General features: G+C 38.7%; 2 protein-coding genes across 3 annotated transcripts in view; one reads left to right on the forward strand and one right to left on the reverse strand.

The window, feature by feature from the left end:
• The window catches only part of fastkd1 (FAST kinase domains 1), a 23,584-nt gene extending 20,810 nt beyond the window's left edge, over nucleotides 1–2,774 (forward strand). For both annotated transcript variants that reach the window (XM_062964756.1, XM_062964760.1), the window contains 2 exons: nucleotides 2,319–2,433; nucleotides 2,598–2,774. In XM_062964756.1, coding sequence (XP_062820826.1) covers nucleotides 2,319–2,433; nucleotides 2,598–2,687 — 205 coding nt within the window. In that variant the 3' untranslated portion in view covers nucleotides 2,688–2,774. The remainder of the gene's footprint in view (nucleotides 1–2,318; nucleotides 2,434–2,597) is intronic.
• Nucleotides 218–16,588, reverse strand: klhl41 (kelch like family member 41). The gene is made up of 6 exons (XM_003226256.4): nucleotides 14,398–16,588; nucleotides 10,430–10,587; nucleotides 9,940–10,047; nucleotides 7,886–8,071; nucleotides 4,931–5,077; nucleotides 218–3,209 (listed from the first exon to the last, which is right to left on the reverse strand). The coding sequence occupies exons 1-6, from the start codon at nucleotides 15,505–15,507 to the stop codon at nucleotides 3,098–3,100; spliced, it is 1,821 nt and encodes a 606-aa protein (XP_003226304.2). The 5' UTR covers nucleotides 15,508–16,588; the 3' UTR covers nucleotides 218–3,097.
• Nucleotides 16,589–16,720: the final 132 nt, after the last annotated feature.

A 16,720-nucleotide genomic window follows, 5' to 3' on the forward strand; every position in this document is an offset into this window, starting at 1 on the left:
AGGATTTTCTGCCTTGATATTCTGGGTTATATGGCTGTGTGGAGGGACCCCTAATCTTTCTTTCTTTCTCTATTCATGTGTCCATTCTCTCACATGCTTTAGAAATATATATAAAAAACTGAGATGGGTCAGATTGGTAGGGCAGGAATAAAAAAAAACTGGCTAAGAAGGGAGAAGCGATAACAACTGTAAAAGAAAACAATGCTGTCGGTGCAGGTTGGCACTTGGGGATAACATCTTTTATTGTATATTTGGATGGTGCAAATAGAAAGGGCAGCACTGTAGCATGCAAGTTTTTTCTTCTCTGTCACACAAAGGAAAACTCCCCACACCACGAAACACACCAGAAGACAACACATAGATGTTTGCTTTTCCAGCCTGGAATCCTTCACAAGGGATTGCCCTTTCTTCAGGATTGTGCAAGTGAAGTGTTCATTTATTTCAGGCATTTTTACTCTGCCTTTCTCCAGTTTGACCCAAGACGGCTTACAACATCGTTAAAACATTATCCTAACATAAACCATTCATAAACAAGACATAAAAGTAATAAAAGCCATACAAATAATTAAAGCTATAAAAGGTGGTAAAATTGGATTCAATAAAATATATGTAAAATTCCCAAATAACCATAGAAGGACTCAATAAAATCATTTAAAAGCTTTGTTGAACAGAAAAGTCTTCACACCTTTTCTGAAAAGCATAAAGGGGCTGCTCTGATTTCTTCTAGTAAGAGAAGACAGGGAAAAATCTGCCTGTTCCAAGCAGCTTTTTCCCCCCAATACCTGCCTGCTATACTTATGATTGTCTTTCTTCTACCATGACAGTTATTCTAGTTTCTGTAGGGTTTTTACATGCAGTATTTCCTCTCCTTTCATATTGACATACACCAGCTTTGAAAAAATAAATTTAGGGAATGGAGATCCATTCTACTTCACTTGCCAGATTGTTCTTGTTCCTAGTAAGCAGAAGAATTTCAGTGACCACTAATCAGAGATAGATAACGGTTCAGCAGAAAATACTATACCTTGTTGTTCATCTAATCTAGTATGCTATATGCCTATTGAGAAAAACAGGGTTTCCTTCCTACCCATTCTAGATGCATGCAAGTTGGTTTAAACGTGTCTTAATGTGAAATTGCTTTTTGCTTGAGTCTGACTAAGAGAGCTCTCAGTAGGACTCTACTACAAGTTACTCTGGAAAGTACACCTTAGGAATTGTGCATACTCCTGAGCCATATTTCAGATGGGAAAAAACTAAGCTTGTTGAAGTATGGAACCAAGTTTGTTAATGGAACTGTGAGGTTCTTGAATCAAGGCAAGCTGAAATATAAAATCAAAGTGAAAACTGAAAATAAAGACTGTTGGTTAATTCCCCTACATGCACACATTTCGTTATATTTTTGCCACAGAAATAAAATATGTAAACCAGTGAAAAGAGTTGGGGTGGCGTAATGCGTTAAACTCTTGTGTTGGTTGAACTGCTGCTGAAGGTTGGGTTGGTGACCTGAAGGCTGCCGTTCGAATCCGTGAGATGGGGTGAGCTCCCATCTGTCAGCTCTAGCTTGCTAGGACATGAGAGAAGCCTCCTGGCAACACATCCGGGCATCCCCGGGCAACATCTCAGTAGACGGCCAATTCTCTCACACTAGAAGCAACTTGCAGTATGTTCTCACGTCGCTTCTGCACCCAAAAGTGATTCAAGATAATATATGTAATAACTAAAATCAGACCTTCCTCACATTGACTGTCACCCAAAGAACGTAGAGAATTCAGAGCATTAAAAATTGTCTGCTTGAGAAATATTATATTAAAGCATTATTGGTTATAAATAAAATAAACACGGACCATCAAAAAATGAAATTATGTTCTTCCTTCTATTTGTTCATTAAATTCGCTGTAATAAGCATGTAGATGACGTTTCTCCACATTTTTGCATGCTTTCTAAACATGCTTCCAAGAACATGCAGTTTTGTGAGGGAAATCGCTAAGAGAATATAACTGAAGAGTTTTGTCTTAAACCACAACACAATTTTAGTGTTTATGGGGGGCAAAGCAGAGTTCAGAAGTGTTTAACAATATTACAGTTGCCGACATGTAGCAATATAATATTTATAGTCTCTTTGTATTTTTATGTGAAACATATTAGCTTTCTCTCTTTTTCTTGTGGAAATTGGAAATATATGCATTGAGGGCTTCCCTGTCTCTATTGTCTGGATGATTCACCTTAGCCAAGAATGAGATTTGTTTTCTGGTTATTGTATGCAGCATAACAGAGGTTTTTTTAATTGTATATGTTCTGTATTGTATTTTTTAATTCAGAATTGCGATAGAATTTCTTGATTCAAAGGCCTTTTGCAAAAACTCAAATCACCAGAAGGGAGAAACTGCTATGAAAAAGAGACATTTGGAGATTCTGGGTTACCAGGTGGTTCAGGTACAGTGTCTACTTTATTTCATAAAAATATAATTAGTCCTGGTATATTTCTTGTCTCTGTGGTAGAATCTATTCATTGAAGATAACCACATAACTGGATAGATAATATAGACAAAATGTAATATAAACAGCATTTAATTTCAGATCCCTTCATTTAATTTCAGATCCCCCATTTTGAATGGAATTCTATGGAACTATCATCAAAGGATGCATGGATGGAGTATCTAAAGATAAAAATATTTGAGAAGCTGTGATAGTGTTGCGTGAAGAGGATACACAATCATGAAGCTATTTTATATGGACTACTATCATGGAATATTAAATATTTTTCATATGATAAATGTTTCCATTTTTTAAACCTTGCAAGAGGCTGGGTAAAGGGGTGTCTTTGGGTTGGGATGTAACAGCAATAGAAGCCAAATCTTCCATGCTGATTTTTAGATTTATATTCAGTTTTATTCATTGTTACAGCAGAATTTACTTCAAATTCAAACTATTAGTAAAAACAGAGTGGGAGTTTACACCTACAGAGGTTAATACACATGGTGGACAGATATATTAACAGTTCAGTCAATACAATTACTTATCAGTCTGTACAGGGCAGGTTTACACAACAAAACAAGAGGCCACAATAGCCTCACTTTTAGTCAGTGAGTCTTTTGGTTTACAGCTTTGACAGTTTAAACATATTCAGGCCAACAGAAAGACAGGAGGCTCCAGAAGCATAACGGATTTCTTTCAGCATGCCACACCATTCTTTCTTCTCATCATCATATCTGTAATAGCGAAAGTTAACACACGTTAGCATGGTACATCTTAGCACAACCTAAAATCCCCTTCAGTTCTTTTTAGGTCATCAAAATGACAGATTAACAACCCATAGACTTCAAAGAACTCAATTTCTAGTCCAACAGTCTGTTTTCTGGAAACATGGACCAAGAGGAATCTGGTATAAGCTCCTCCGCAAGTGTCAGAACACATAATCCATCACCTGCTGGCACAGACATGCCTTTGCTCTCCATTCTACCTTGTTCAAGAACTGGATAGAAGAGGGTTTACAGAGCAAACACTTATGTAAATGCTTGGATCAAATGCCTGGCCTGTTTGTGACTGAAGAGATTCCTTCATCTGGATGAATACTAATTCGGCAGGTCTTTATTACCTTGGTGTCAATGTTGTTGAGACATTAGCATTATTTAATCATTCAAAAGTACAGTATTTTGAATCCAAAACCATTAAATTTATGTGAGGTCAACACGTGGGTTTGGAGGCTATGATAAAAAATAAAAATGCTGGCATTTTCTATCAGCTATGTAGCTACATTGGAGCCCTTGGTGGCGCAGCGGATTAAACTGCTGAACTTGCTGAACAAAAGGCTGGCGGTTTGAATCTGGGAAGTGGGGTGAGCTCCCACTGTTAGCCCCAGCTTCTGCCAACCTAGCAGTTTGAAAACATGCAAATGTGAGTAGATCAATAGATACTGCTCCAGCGGGAAGGTAACGGCGCTCTATGCAGTTATGCTGGCCACATGACCTTGGAGGCATCTATGGACAACACTGGCTTTTTGGCTTAAAAATGGAGATGAGCACCAACCCCCAGAGTCAGACATGACTAGATTTGATGTAAGGGGAAAACCTTTACCTAACCGATGTAGCACATGTTTTTCCTCCCATCTTCATTTATCAGCCAGAATAGAAAACAGTGTCAGTGGATGACAAAAGAGATTTTAAAATGGGCTTAAAGCTAACCTTAAAAAAGTGGAATAAACACAGAGAACTGGAAGCCCTGGCTTTCAAGCACTCTTAACTGGAGGTTAACTGTTGCCAACAGTGCTGTGGATTTTGAGAAGGCACGAATGGAGAGCGAAAGAGAAACATGCAGAGAGGAATGCGTGTCAAGCCAATCCTTGTTGGGATTGCCTTCCATCTGGAAATCGGTGTCATCACTGCGAAGGACCATGCAGATCCAGAATAGGTTTTCACAGTCATTTATGGACCCACCACCAAGACCCTAGACTTGGAAGACAATCATACTTGGCTAGGAATGATAGCCTATAGTAATAAGATATAGAACAAGCTGATTGTTGCCCCCCCCCCCCCCCTCGAGTGAGTGAACTTCATTGTGAAATGCAGAAGGAGGGTCCTTGTCACAATTTTCCCTCACACTAGAGATCGTTCAATGAGATCATGGGAATGTCAGTTGCTTTCCAATTGACAAGAGAGCAGATCCCCATCAATCACAGTGGCTGCTGCCTAGTATGTGGGAAACTTCCATAGTACCTATGAATTTTCTTTAAGCATAGGGATTGTGAATATAAATAAATCATGTATACAAAACTGTACGTTAACGGCTTTAGCGAATTCTTTCTAGACTATGTCAACATTTAGTAAATTTGCCAACATCTCATCATTTCTAAACATTTTAGATGATTTTTATAAGACTAATTTGAAATACTGTAGTATTAAGCAAGTAGATAAAATACTCAAACAAAACTTACTTCCAGATATCATTAACTTCATTGGGTGCAAATTCCTTTGTTTCAAGTTGAATCATCGCAAAGCCACCAATAGCATACAAGGAGCCAGACAATTCAACTAAACCAATAGAGCTTCTCTCCTGTGGGAATTCTGGCATAACTTCCCATCTGTAATGTAAGAAGTATAATGTTCATTTAAAACATTTTTATAATACAATACTTTGGGAAAAATCTATATATCTAGAACCAAATGTTGTGTCCATTGTTTTCACACCATGGAAGGAGCTCTGCTGTGTAAATTATGAATGGGGTGCAAATGGTTTGCATTTTTGTTCAGCTATACATTCATACATGTTGAAAAAATGTGGACAAGATAATTGATCTGTACAGTTGCATAGTTCTGCCCTGAAACTCTGTCAAAATGCCAGGTGGTCACTTCCAAATTTAGCTGTTAATGATGTTATGGAGCTGTATTATGTAAAAAGAAAAACTGATTTTGGAAATATAAACACAAAGCATGTTGGCTTATAGACTGAAGGCAGCCCAACAGTGGAAATACTTCTCACATTATGAAACGTGCAATAGGATCGCTAAGCATTAGTAATAAAGAAAAATGTGACCAGTCACCTAGGAAAATGTTTTGCTCAAGTGACTGATGGCCATACAGAAAATGAATATTTAAGATCAGCTTAAATACATTATTGATTATTAATGCACACAAAACAAGCCCTTCCAGCATCAATATCATTTCCGGCAAAGGCATGGAAAAGGGCAATCTTTCCCTTTGTGGCCCCAATATGCTTTTGAAATATGCTCTAGAGCGCAAAGGTGGGAATATTGTTGCTTATTTGCTCTGTGCAGCTTTTGTAGCGCCAACTCACGCTATAAAGATTTGCTTTTCCGCTGAGAAAAAAGAGTAAGTTAAGTATTATAGAGCCCTATCACTGGGCTATTTCATGCTGTTTCGGGGGTAAGTTCCTCACCCAAAATACCCAAGTTCCTCAATAGTGCAGGAGACAACATGAAGTGATGCATGTTGGTTTGACTCACTCAAAATAACAGATGAAGATTGCCATTAAGGCCCTACAAGCTGGGAAATACAGTGTGTCCTTACTACTTCGCGGTTCACTTTTTGCAAATTCGCTGTTTCTCGGTTTTTCAATAAACTCTAAAAGACTATTATAAATCATAAAAAATTACAATTTACAGCCTAAGGAAGGGAGGAAGCAGAAGCCAAAAGGAGAGAAAAGGAGCCCAAGTGGCAACGGGAGGAGAAGGAGGCGATTTATCAACACACGATTGGTTGATAAAGACTTAAAATAGTATATAACTACTAAAATAATGTATAAATATTAAAATAAATATAGTGTCCCTACTTCGCAGATTTTCACTTATTGCGGGTAGTTCTGGAACTTAATCACAGTGATAAGTGAGGGAACACTGTACACCAAGCCTTATTCTAAGGGAGTAGATGCACGTTTTCAGATCTTGAGGAAAGAAGGAGAAAGAGCTTGTATGACATTGGAATTTGTCCACCAATTTTTAAAAAATCAAATACTAGATGGAATATAAAGAAATAAAAAGGAAACATCACTTGAAAGGGGGAAGGAGAGAGTATATATATATATATATAGAGAGAGAGGGGGGGAAGGTATATGAAGGCTCTTTGGATCCACTATTTGGTGCTGCATGTACTATTTATTGCTTCTTTAGTGAGCAAGTAGTTCTCTAGACTAGATTCAGCTTCTCATTCATCCCCAAATTTCACACTAGTGCTCTTCAAACACAGGGACAGTCCTGCCAAGGTTTAGATGTGCATCCTTCTCTGATCAGGGCTCTTAATTCGGAACGTGAGCCACAGTGTTCAAAGTATTTCAGCCAGAATCAGCTTAGTTATGTAGAAACTGAATACCAGTAAGTTCTCTTGGCCCAACCTCCCTAAACTTGATGGAAATGTTATTCAGTCATGTTCTGATTGCTGGCAGAATAGGTCTCCCCATGCAGCTGATTCCTACTATTATGTAGAGAATTACAATTGTGGCAATGGCATCAAAATTGTAACTAGTAGCAATTGTGCATATGAAACAGTTATGGATGAATAAACCTAGGTAAATGTTTCATATTCACAATCTCTTAGTCATAACTGTGACGCTGTAGCCACAATTGTAACTTTGCACCACCCTCCTACTGCGCGCCAACTGCATGGGAGAAGGGTATCCATTCTTCCTGTGATCAAAGTATGCAAGTAAAGAGATTCCACCTCAACATTTAGAAGAACATCCTGATGGTAAGAGCTGTTCGGAAGTGAAATACTCTGCCTCAAAGTGTGGTGGTCTCCTTCTCTGAAGGATTTTAAGCAGAGGCTAGATGGCCTTCTGTCAGCACTGCTTTGATTGTATATTCCTGCATGGCAGAATGAGGTCAGACTGGATAGCCCTTATGGTCTCTTCCAACTCTATGCTTCTATCCATGGGTGAATGACATTTCTATCAGGTTTGCGTGATCAAGCCAAGATAGGTTTTCTAAAGAGCTGATGCAAAATTCTGGCCATCAATTATAAATCTATCATATGAGAGTTATAAGATAGTTCAGATAACATATTCCAAAATGTGCAAATAAAGGGTTTTCACTTGAGAAAAATATGCTTGGAGCAATAAAAATGTAAATCAATGAACTGTGCATCTAGGAATTCTGCAAGAAGAATTCCAAACTCTGCAGGCATCACAGGCCCCTTCCACACAGCTGAACAAAATCCCATTTTCTGCTTTGGACTGGAATATATGGCAATGTGGACTCAGTTCAAAGCAGATATTGCGGGATTTTCTGCTTGGGCTATACGGCTGTGCGGACAGGCCCAAAGAAGTAATCCAGCTCTTTTGATTTTATCAACACTTTAAAACATCACACTAGACAGACTTCGACAGGAGATCCACAATGAGAAATGTGCTTAAGTAAATGGATAGATAATGCACTAACTTGTTAGTGGTGAGATCAAATGCCTCAACGGAAGCTGAGAGGCCCTCTTCAGTAACGCCCCCTGCAATCACAATTTTGCCTTTATGAACAGCAACACCAAACATAGAGCGGGCCACTTTCATGGGAGGAAGGTCACGCCAGTCTCCCCTCTTGGAATTGTATATGAATACTCTGTTAGTACATTTTCTGTGGAACAAAAGAAACAGCATTAAAAACTGTCAAAAATTACAGGTCAGGAATCACAACAGTAAAATTTGAAAAACATCTTGCAAAGTGTTTCATTCTGGATGTTTTGAACACCTAAATGTACATCCAACTATTTAGTTTAATAACAACAACAATCCTCTTCCTGTATTGACAACATGTAGCATAACTTGTGCCCACACCTTGGTTACAGTATGTCATCATATTACAGAATGGTTGCTAACTGATGCATGTGCAATGATTTTCAATGATACTACATAGATAACTTCATGTTTGTAAGCTTCATTTGATTACACATGTTCGCCCTTGGCCTAAAATGCAATTGTATATGTGTTGTACTCCAACAGAATGCCAGTCAACCCCACTGGATTGTATGTATAATTAATTTAAAGATATAGAGAAAATATACTCAAAATTACCACTCTTTATGCATCAGATTTCCCACATAAGCCTCCCCTGCTACTAGTGATTAAGTCCTAAGATGGAAAAAGTGTGCCTCTGGTGGTGCAGTGTGTTAAAGCGCTGAGCTGCTGAACTTGCGGACCAAAAGGTTGCAGGTTCGAGTCTGGGGTAGGGAATGAGCGCCTGCTGTTAGCCCCAGCTTCTGCCAACCTAGCAGTTCGAAAACATGCAAATATGAGTAGATCAATAGGTACCGCTCCAGCGGGAAGGTAATGGCACTCCATGCAGTCATGCCAGCCACATGACCTTGGAGGTGTCTATGGATGATGCCAGCTCTTTGGCTTAGAAATGGAGATGAGCACCAACGCCCAGAGTCGGACATGACTGGACTTAACGTCAGGGGGAACCTTTACCTTTACCTAAGAATACCAGAGAGACATCCCTGCACTAGGATGGTTGCTATTCATGGGGTAAAGCAGAAACTATAGGCCCTTCCACACAGCCCTAAAACCCAGAATATCAAGGCAGATAATCCACAATATCTGCTTTGAACTGGGATATCTTAATCCACACTGCCATATTACGTAGTTCAAAGCAGATAATATGGGATTTTATATAGCTGTGTGGAAGGGGCCTATGACAGAGTTTCTGAAAGAGTTTTTACAAGAAGACCTTCTTAGCATACAAGAAAATCTTGACCACAGACCATCTCAATAAGATTTTTATGCTGAATATTTCAGGATTGCAAATTCCATGTCTTTGACTAGATTCCAGTGAGGCCGTAAGACTCTTAGAAAGTGACAATGATAGCAGGGTGATTATATTATTGTGTAAGCATAATAAATAGGACATTCCCTGCATGTAGGGTAACAATATATGGTTATAATAACCACTTAAATTTTAGTTTTATAATAAATATATATTTATGTCAGCCAACATGTTCAATGAATACTTTAGTCTATGACTGTGTTTATAACTTTTTCTATATAGTCATCATTTAAGTAACCAAGGAAATCAGTGTCTCATCTCATTGTCACAAGTGGTTTCTACTTCTTAATATGGCCCTGTTATATGATCACACAGTTCCTATTGATTCTGAAATGGTATGTTAATTTTTTTCATCTAAACATTTTAAGCTTCAGCAGCTGGTTCAAGAAGGCAATGTTGTCCTTCCAGACCTTTGGAAGACCTCTGGGAAGTCTGGAAGGATGCCTTAGACTTCCTGAAACTGACTGCTGAATCACAGCCAACCATTGCCTGATGACTCTATCACCCAATGGCCATGAATGGGATGCCACAACACCAGAACCACTACATTGAGATGGAGGTTATTGCAGGCAGTAGAAATGAAAATATCCATCCTTGCTGACGATGAAAAACCATATAGAACCCATAATTTGATATTGAGTCTGCATATGCCACTAACAAGCTTCTAAAAAGGTACTCACTTATCATCAGTTTTTCCTCCAAGGCAATATATAGCTCCATTGTGTGAAGCTGTAGCATGGCCATAGACTTTAAGTGGAAGTTTCTTGACCTCGCTCCATTTGACTGCTCTGAAAAGGAAGGAGACATGAGCAGGCATTTAAGCATAAAACTGGCCAAAACACATTTTGGTGCCTTGAATGTTTGACCTGTTTCTGGGTATATTTGATCTACTGATTCCAAAAATGTCACCAGTTTCCCACACCAGCTCTAATTTTTGAGATATAGAACATATGCCATGTACCAGTCATCATCGGCTTGCTCACAGAAAACTGTGATAACTATATCTAAGAATCTAGAGCGGATACAGTCTATCCAATGCCTTTTCTGAATCAGCACCTGAAATAACCCCAGAAACAAGCCTAAAAACCAACAGAGAGATATTTTTCCCCACTGGGCTGTATAACAGATAATAATTTAAAGTGTAAAATATGATAACATTAAGCAACCTACGTGGCATCGTAGCATAATACAGAATCCAGGGATTCCTCAGTTTGGAGGTCTTTGCCTGCAATTACGTAGATTTTGTTTTCCGATTCTCCCAATCCAAAAAGGCATCTGGCTGATGGCAGTGGAGGAAGGCCAGCCCATTCATAAGTGATAGTATCCAACTATTTCCAAATGTAAGAATAAGAAATGACAGCATATTTAGCGTAACAATTGCAAATAATAAAAGCTAATAAAATATAATAAATAATAAACAGCTAAAAAAAGAGACTATCGTTTTTTTACCCCATCTCATCATCTCCCATAAACAGCCTCTTGGTGGTTATTCCTCCATACTATGCTTGTGCATCATAACAGATTTTTAAAAATCTTTTCTACCACATATTTCCCTGATAATTATCAATGTTTGCCACTTGTGCTATAGTAAAGGTAAAGGTTTCCCCTGACGTTAAGTCCAGTCATGTCCGACTCTGGGGGTTGGTGCTCATCTCCATTTCTAAGCTGAAGAGCCGGCGTTGTCCGTAGACACCTCCAAGGTCATGTGGCCGGCATGACTGCAGGGAACGCTGTTACCTTCCCGCCAGAGCGGTACCTATTGATCTACTCACATTTGCATGTTTTCAAACTGCTATGTTGGCAGATGCTGGAGCTAACAGTGGGCGCTCACTCCGCTCCCCGCGTTTGAACCTGGGACCTTTCGGTCTGCAAGTTCAGCATCTCAGTGCTTTAACAAACTGAGCCACCAGAGGCTCCTATACAGTTCCCTTTATTGTGATAGTATCCAACTATTGTTATTGTTCCCTTTATAGTGCTATACAGTTTCCTTTATTGTTGTTTTTATTTAAAGTTTATTTTCTATAGGTTATTTTTTTAATTCTCCCTAAAAATTCTTCTATTTATTTGGATCTAATTCTCACTAATGTAGTAATACTATGCCTTAAATACAGTCCCAATTAGAATTTGCCTATCACATCAATGGAATTTATATAAGTATGTTTATTTTGGTTGGTGCTGGGAATGGGATATTGGCCGATATTTAGTTTGCTACCTTCAAACTGAGTTAAGTGACAAGGTAAAGGTAAAAGTTTTCCCCTGACATTAAGTCTAGTCGTGTTCTACTCTGGGGGTTGGTGCTCATCTCAATTTCTAGGTCGAAGAGCCGGCATTGTCCATAGACACCTCCAAGGTCATGTGGATGGAGCACCGTTACCTTCCCGCCGAAGCAGTACCTACTTATCTACTCACATTTGCATGTTTTCGAACTGCTGGGTTGGCAAAAACTGGGGCTAACATCAAGAGTTCACCCCACTTCCCAGATTTGAACCGCTGACCTTTAAGTTCAGCAGCTCAGTGGTTTAACTCGCTGCACCACCGCTGTGTATTTTTTTTAAAGAGTACATTCATAATGCAGTTTGATCAGCTAGCATTGATGCATCCTATGAAATCCTAGGATCAGGAATTTGAAAAGGTACTTTGGAACTCTAGAATGTTCTACAGGTTTGTGGCAGAGAATTCTAAACTATAAATCCCAGAATTCCATGGGATTGAGTTGTGAGAGTTCTGCTCAGCATAAATATACTCTCTGCAATATATTTTACCTCTTGCAAAAATATCCTTACAGTAATAACTGAAAGGAAAATTGATCTATCAGCCATTCCACTGCTAACCTTGTACGCTTTTGCATTTGCACCTCCATCAATTAAAAATATCTTTTTACTTTGAAATGCTGACCAGATACAAAAGGTGAACAACAAAATGCTAACCTGACTCTCCTCACCTCTAATAAACAAATACCAGCTTTTTGGCTCTATCCATTCTTCTTGGATTACCTGAACCTGATCATGGATACTCCCTCCATAAATATTCACATCCTTTTAAAATATTGCCTCATTTTATGGCACACACATAGTTTCCCTATGCAAATTCCCTGGTCTGACCCTCTAAAGTCAAGTATTTTCTTACTTTCATTGGTACAGTCGGCATGATATCCCCCTTTGCCTTATTATTTGCTTCAAAAGTGCTCACATGAAAATTTGCAATGTCCTTGTGTGAAACTGAACAAGACTGAACAATTGAAATTAACATTCCTAGCACTTTTATCAAATGCATTAAATCTAATGTTTTCACCTTTCTCAAATGCATTACTTGCTCCAAGAAGCTCTGTTTCCTTTCTTCGGAAAGGAAGACATAGGATGCATCTGTTCTACATTTTAACTGCCATGGTTCAATACTATTGAATCCTGGGAGTTGTAGTTTGGTGAAGAACCAACCCATTATAGCAGAGAATGCTAAAAATCTGGTAAAATTACGACTCACAGGATTCCCGAGTCTGTTCTATTAACTACTGCTCCTTTGAAACTTGTTGCCCACCAGACTTCATACCTGCTCCCCACAGATGTTCTAAACTCATTGCCATGTCATGATTTCTAACATTCATTGTAGTCAGTTTGACATCTGACCTTCCTAGCTTTAAATTAAAATGAGTTTCGCATTGTCTGATGTCTCATTCATGCTCAAGCTCTGGTTTGTTCAAGCAACAAGAATCAACCCATAGTTTGATCCTGATGTTTTAACAAGCTGATGGTTATCCATTGACTAAATTAACCAGTTTCCTCAAATCCAGATACAATAGGGAATTCTAATTGGCCTGTAAGCAGAAACAGATTCTTCTGATGTCCTCACAGCCACACCACAAGAAACAAAGGAGAGAACATGTAAACTCAAGGCTCATTACTGGTTGTGCTTTTTGACCTAGAATCCTGTAAGTCCTTGGACTTCACACTGAGGAATCCGATCTGCAAGGGAAAAGCAATGGCTATGATATCTACTTCATGTGCTGAAATGAATGAAAGAACTCTTGTGAGAGGAAAAGCTCCATCTCTATGGTGAAGACACACTGTGGCCATCATAAATGGAAGTATCATATCAAACTAAGGAAAATTAGAAAACAATGCATAGATAAGGCACATTAAATATCTGAGAACATAAATGATACTGGACCAAACAAAAAACCTAAATATATTAGCATTCTCATCACACAATGGCAAACCAATTCCTATGCAAACACCCAAAAAACTACACAGATGTAACTACAGCCCCTAGTATTCCTGAGCACTGATATGCAGATTCAGATAGTCCATCTTCTTCTAAAGTCTTAAAAAAACCTTTTAAAAGCCATCATTCCATCACATGCTAGTTAATTTCACATATATGGAATATGTTAAATGTTTACTTGAACCAGCATATAAAAATCGTAGGATCAGGTCAATTAGCTTTGACCCCCATCCCATCTCTCTTTTAGCAAAAGGTCTCATTCACATGTGTCAAATGCAATACCCACGGACCAAATCTGGCCAACCACATCATTTTATGTGGCTTGTGAAGCTTTCAATGACAGGGTAACATAGTTATATTTATAAACTCTTACCATTACAAATGGTCCTTTGAAAGCAACCCTAAGGCTGATGTGGCCTTTGGTGAAAATGGGTTTGACACCCCTGGCATGCTACGATCAAATGCTGTCCAACTAAATGTCTCAGTTGTGCTGTTACAACAGAGTGGCACAGTGCTACAATTTCTGTTATAAAATCAACACAACCCACTTTACTTTGCATGTACATTTCTTAGGCCAACAAAGCATTAATCAATTCTATTTGAAATATTTAAAAAAGCTTTTTTTGGGGGGGGGGGGGGTATAGTGGAAATGAGAACATGCTAGTATTATCTAGAAAGCAGGATGGAAAAATTATGGGCTACATTATTAAGCATTCATGGACCTTTAATTAGTAATGATGCTGAATTAGGATACAGAAATGCAAAACTTTTAGAGACCAAAAGATAATGAATTTAAAAGATAGCTTTCCAAAAGTCCACATAAAAGCAATGTCTTTTAGTATGTGGACCTAATCTTTTAAAATCTATTTACCCCTTTGCAGAACTAAACAACAATGAGAAACAAGAGAAAAGATTTATACCTGGAAAAAGTATGACTGGAAAGGCGCTTCCTTGTTCTCTTCATCCACATACAGTCCTCCCACCACATAGACCTGCTTCTGTTTTGTGACAATGCTGGAATGATTTCTAGGAATCTGTTCTGACAGTGCTGCCAGGTAACATTCATTCTCTGTAGGGTCATATGCCACCGAAGCAGTATCATTGATGAGAAGAATGAGCTCTTTGGTAAACATCCCATGCCTTGGAATATCATTCAAACAACCAGGGAGTAAGTCCTCATCCCCGACATCACCATTAACCTCTCCTTGGGTTGACTTTCCTGCACCTTTGGTAGGTTCAGGCATTTTCCCAGCAAAGGCATCTTTTATTACCTTGATCTTTTTGGAAAGATCGGGGTTGCTTTTGATTATATCATCTTTTTCAACATGCTCTTTGAAGTATTTCTCATCCATCAACCGAAAGCGGATACAGTCAAAGATCTCTCCAAGAGTCTTCATTCTGTTTTCTTTATCTTTTTTCACCCACCTCATTACGGCTTCAAAAACCACTTCCTCCTTTTCAACGTTCAAGCCGTCCTGTGAAATAACCGAGATGAGTTCATGGGGAGCAAGCTGTATGAAATCCTCTTCTTTGCAAATCTTCACGAAGTGGTCTGACACAAAATCGCGAGCAGAAAGTGCAAGTCTTGGGCAGTCGAGGAGAATACCCAGCCTAAGGATGGCCAGGCAGTTACCTACAGCAAGCCTCTTCTGAAGATAGGAAACACACACAGTGAACACGGAGGGGATTTGAAAGCGGCTCGCCAAGGCAAAAATATCTTGAACGTTCGAATCATTGAGGTCAATACTGGCAGAATAAAGGTACTTCACAATCATGTCAAGGGTGAGAGGGTCAACATTGTCAAGGACTACCTCTTTCTTTTTCTCCTCACTTTGCTCAGATAAGAAGTACTCCCGGAAGTAAGGACTACAGGCTGACAGAATCAGTCTGTGGCATGGAAGGCTTTTATCTCCAGCTTTAAGGGAACAATCAACAAACCTTTTCTCTTCCAAAAGCTCCCTGAGGCCATCTTGCAGAAGAGTGGATTGGTAAAGCCGAAGCTCTTCAGTGAGTTCTCTTTGAGAATCCATTTTGTGGGAGATCTGGACAAGGAGCTGAGAGAGAGCCCTCTTGTTGGTACTTAGGTCTGCCTGGAAAAGGCAGATCAGTGCACTTTGCCCGGCTTGAAGGTCCTGTAATTTAATCTTGACGTCTAAATATAGATACAGACTTTCACAAATTGGAATTTCGGATGGATGGTATGGAAAGAAGAGCAGGGCTTGCAGCTGTTATGGGTTGAAAGAAGCAACTGTTGCTTTTAGTCACTAAGGAATCAGTTTTACTTGGTTACACACATTGAATCACTGAGATTACTTATAGAATATACTTAGAACCTTACATTAGCAAGGAGTCAAAATTAGATCCAAAGGGAGTTGCTATGAAATAGGTCTCAAAATCATTCTTGTTGCTACCCTCAAACATGATTTGAAAATATGGAATCATCAGACAAACGTATGATGTTCATTCATAAAAACATTTAAAATATAATATTATAGACAAATGAAGGCAGTTCATACTCCTAGAAAAATAAACTATGTAATCAATATCTGAAAGGTTATTTATGTCCTGTTAACTTATTTGGCTGTCACACAATGGTAAAGGTTAATTGGCTGAAAGCACTGACCAACTATTCAATGAAAGAGAGAGAAAAGAAAGAATATGAGTATACAACAGTAACAATAAAAACGTGGATCAAGTCCCAAAATTTTAATGCACTTTAATAATCTTGTTAGTGCTTAACACGTGGGCTAGACATAAATGCCCATCCATACAGGGCTGTGCTGCACAGCATATAACACCTAAAATGGGCTCAATACAAAAGAGCATCCCCAGAAGCAAACAAAACATACAATGCTTAATAACAAATTCTTAAGTTCTAATTTATAGGAATAGTATTGTATTTGGTATTCAAATTTGGTTTTTCCAGATGTTTGGGACTTCAGTTCCCAGAATTCTGGTTTGTTGGCCAAGATGGTTGGGGGGTTTGGTAGTTGAAATCCAAAAAACCTAAAGGACACAAGTTTAGAGACCACTGGGCTATGAGTTTGAAAACACTGAGAGAGTTAGAGAAGGAATGTGGTTACAACTGAGTGTAGCAATTACAGTAGGACCAGCATTGTTTAATTGTCTCTTCAGGACACATAGGAAGAGTTTAAAACAGCTACATTTGGGCAAACAAACTTCGAAGTCCTCATTTGAAAACAGTTTGCAAGGCATTATAGGTACCAAATGACAAGAATCATT

This window comes from Anolis carolinensis, chromosome 1, assembly GCF_035594765.1.
Source record: "Anolis carolinensis isolate JA03-04 chromosome 1, rAnoCar3.1.pri, whole genome shotgun sequence".
Taxonomy (NCBI): Eukaryota; Metazoa; Chordata; class Lepidosauria; order Squamata; family Dactyloidae; genus Anolis; species Anolis carolinensis.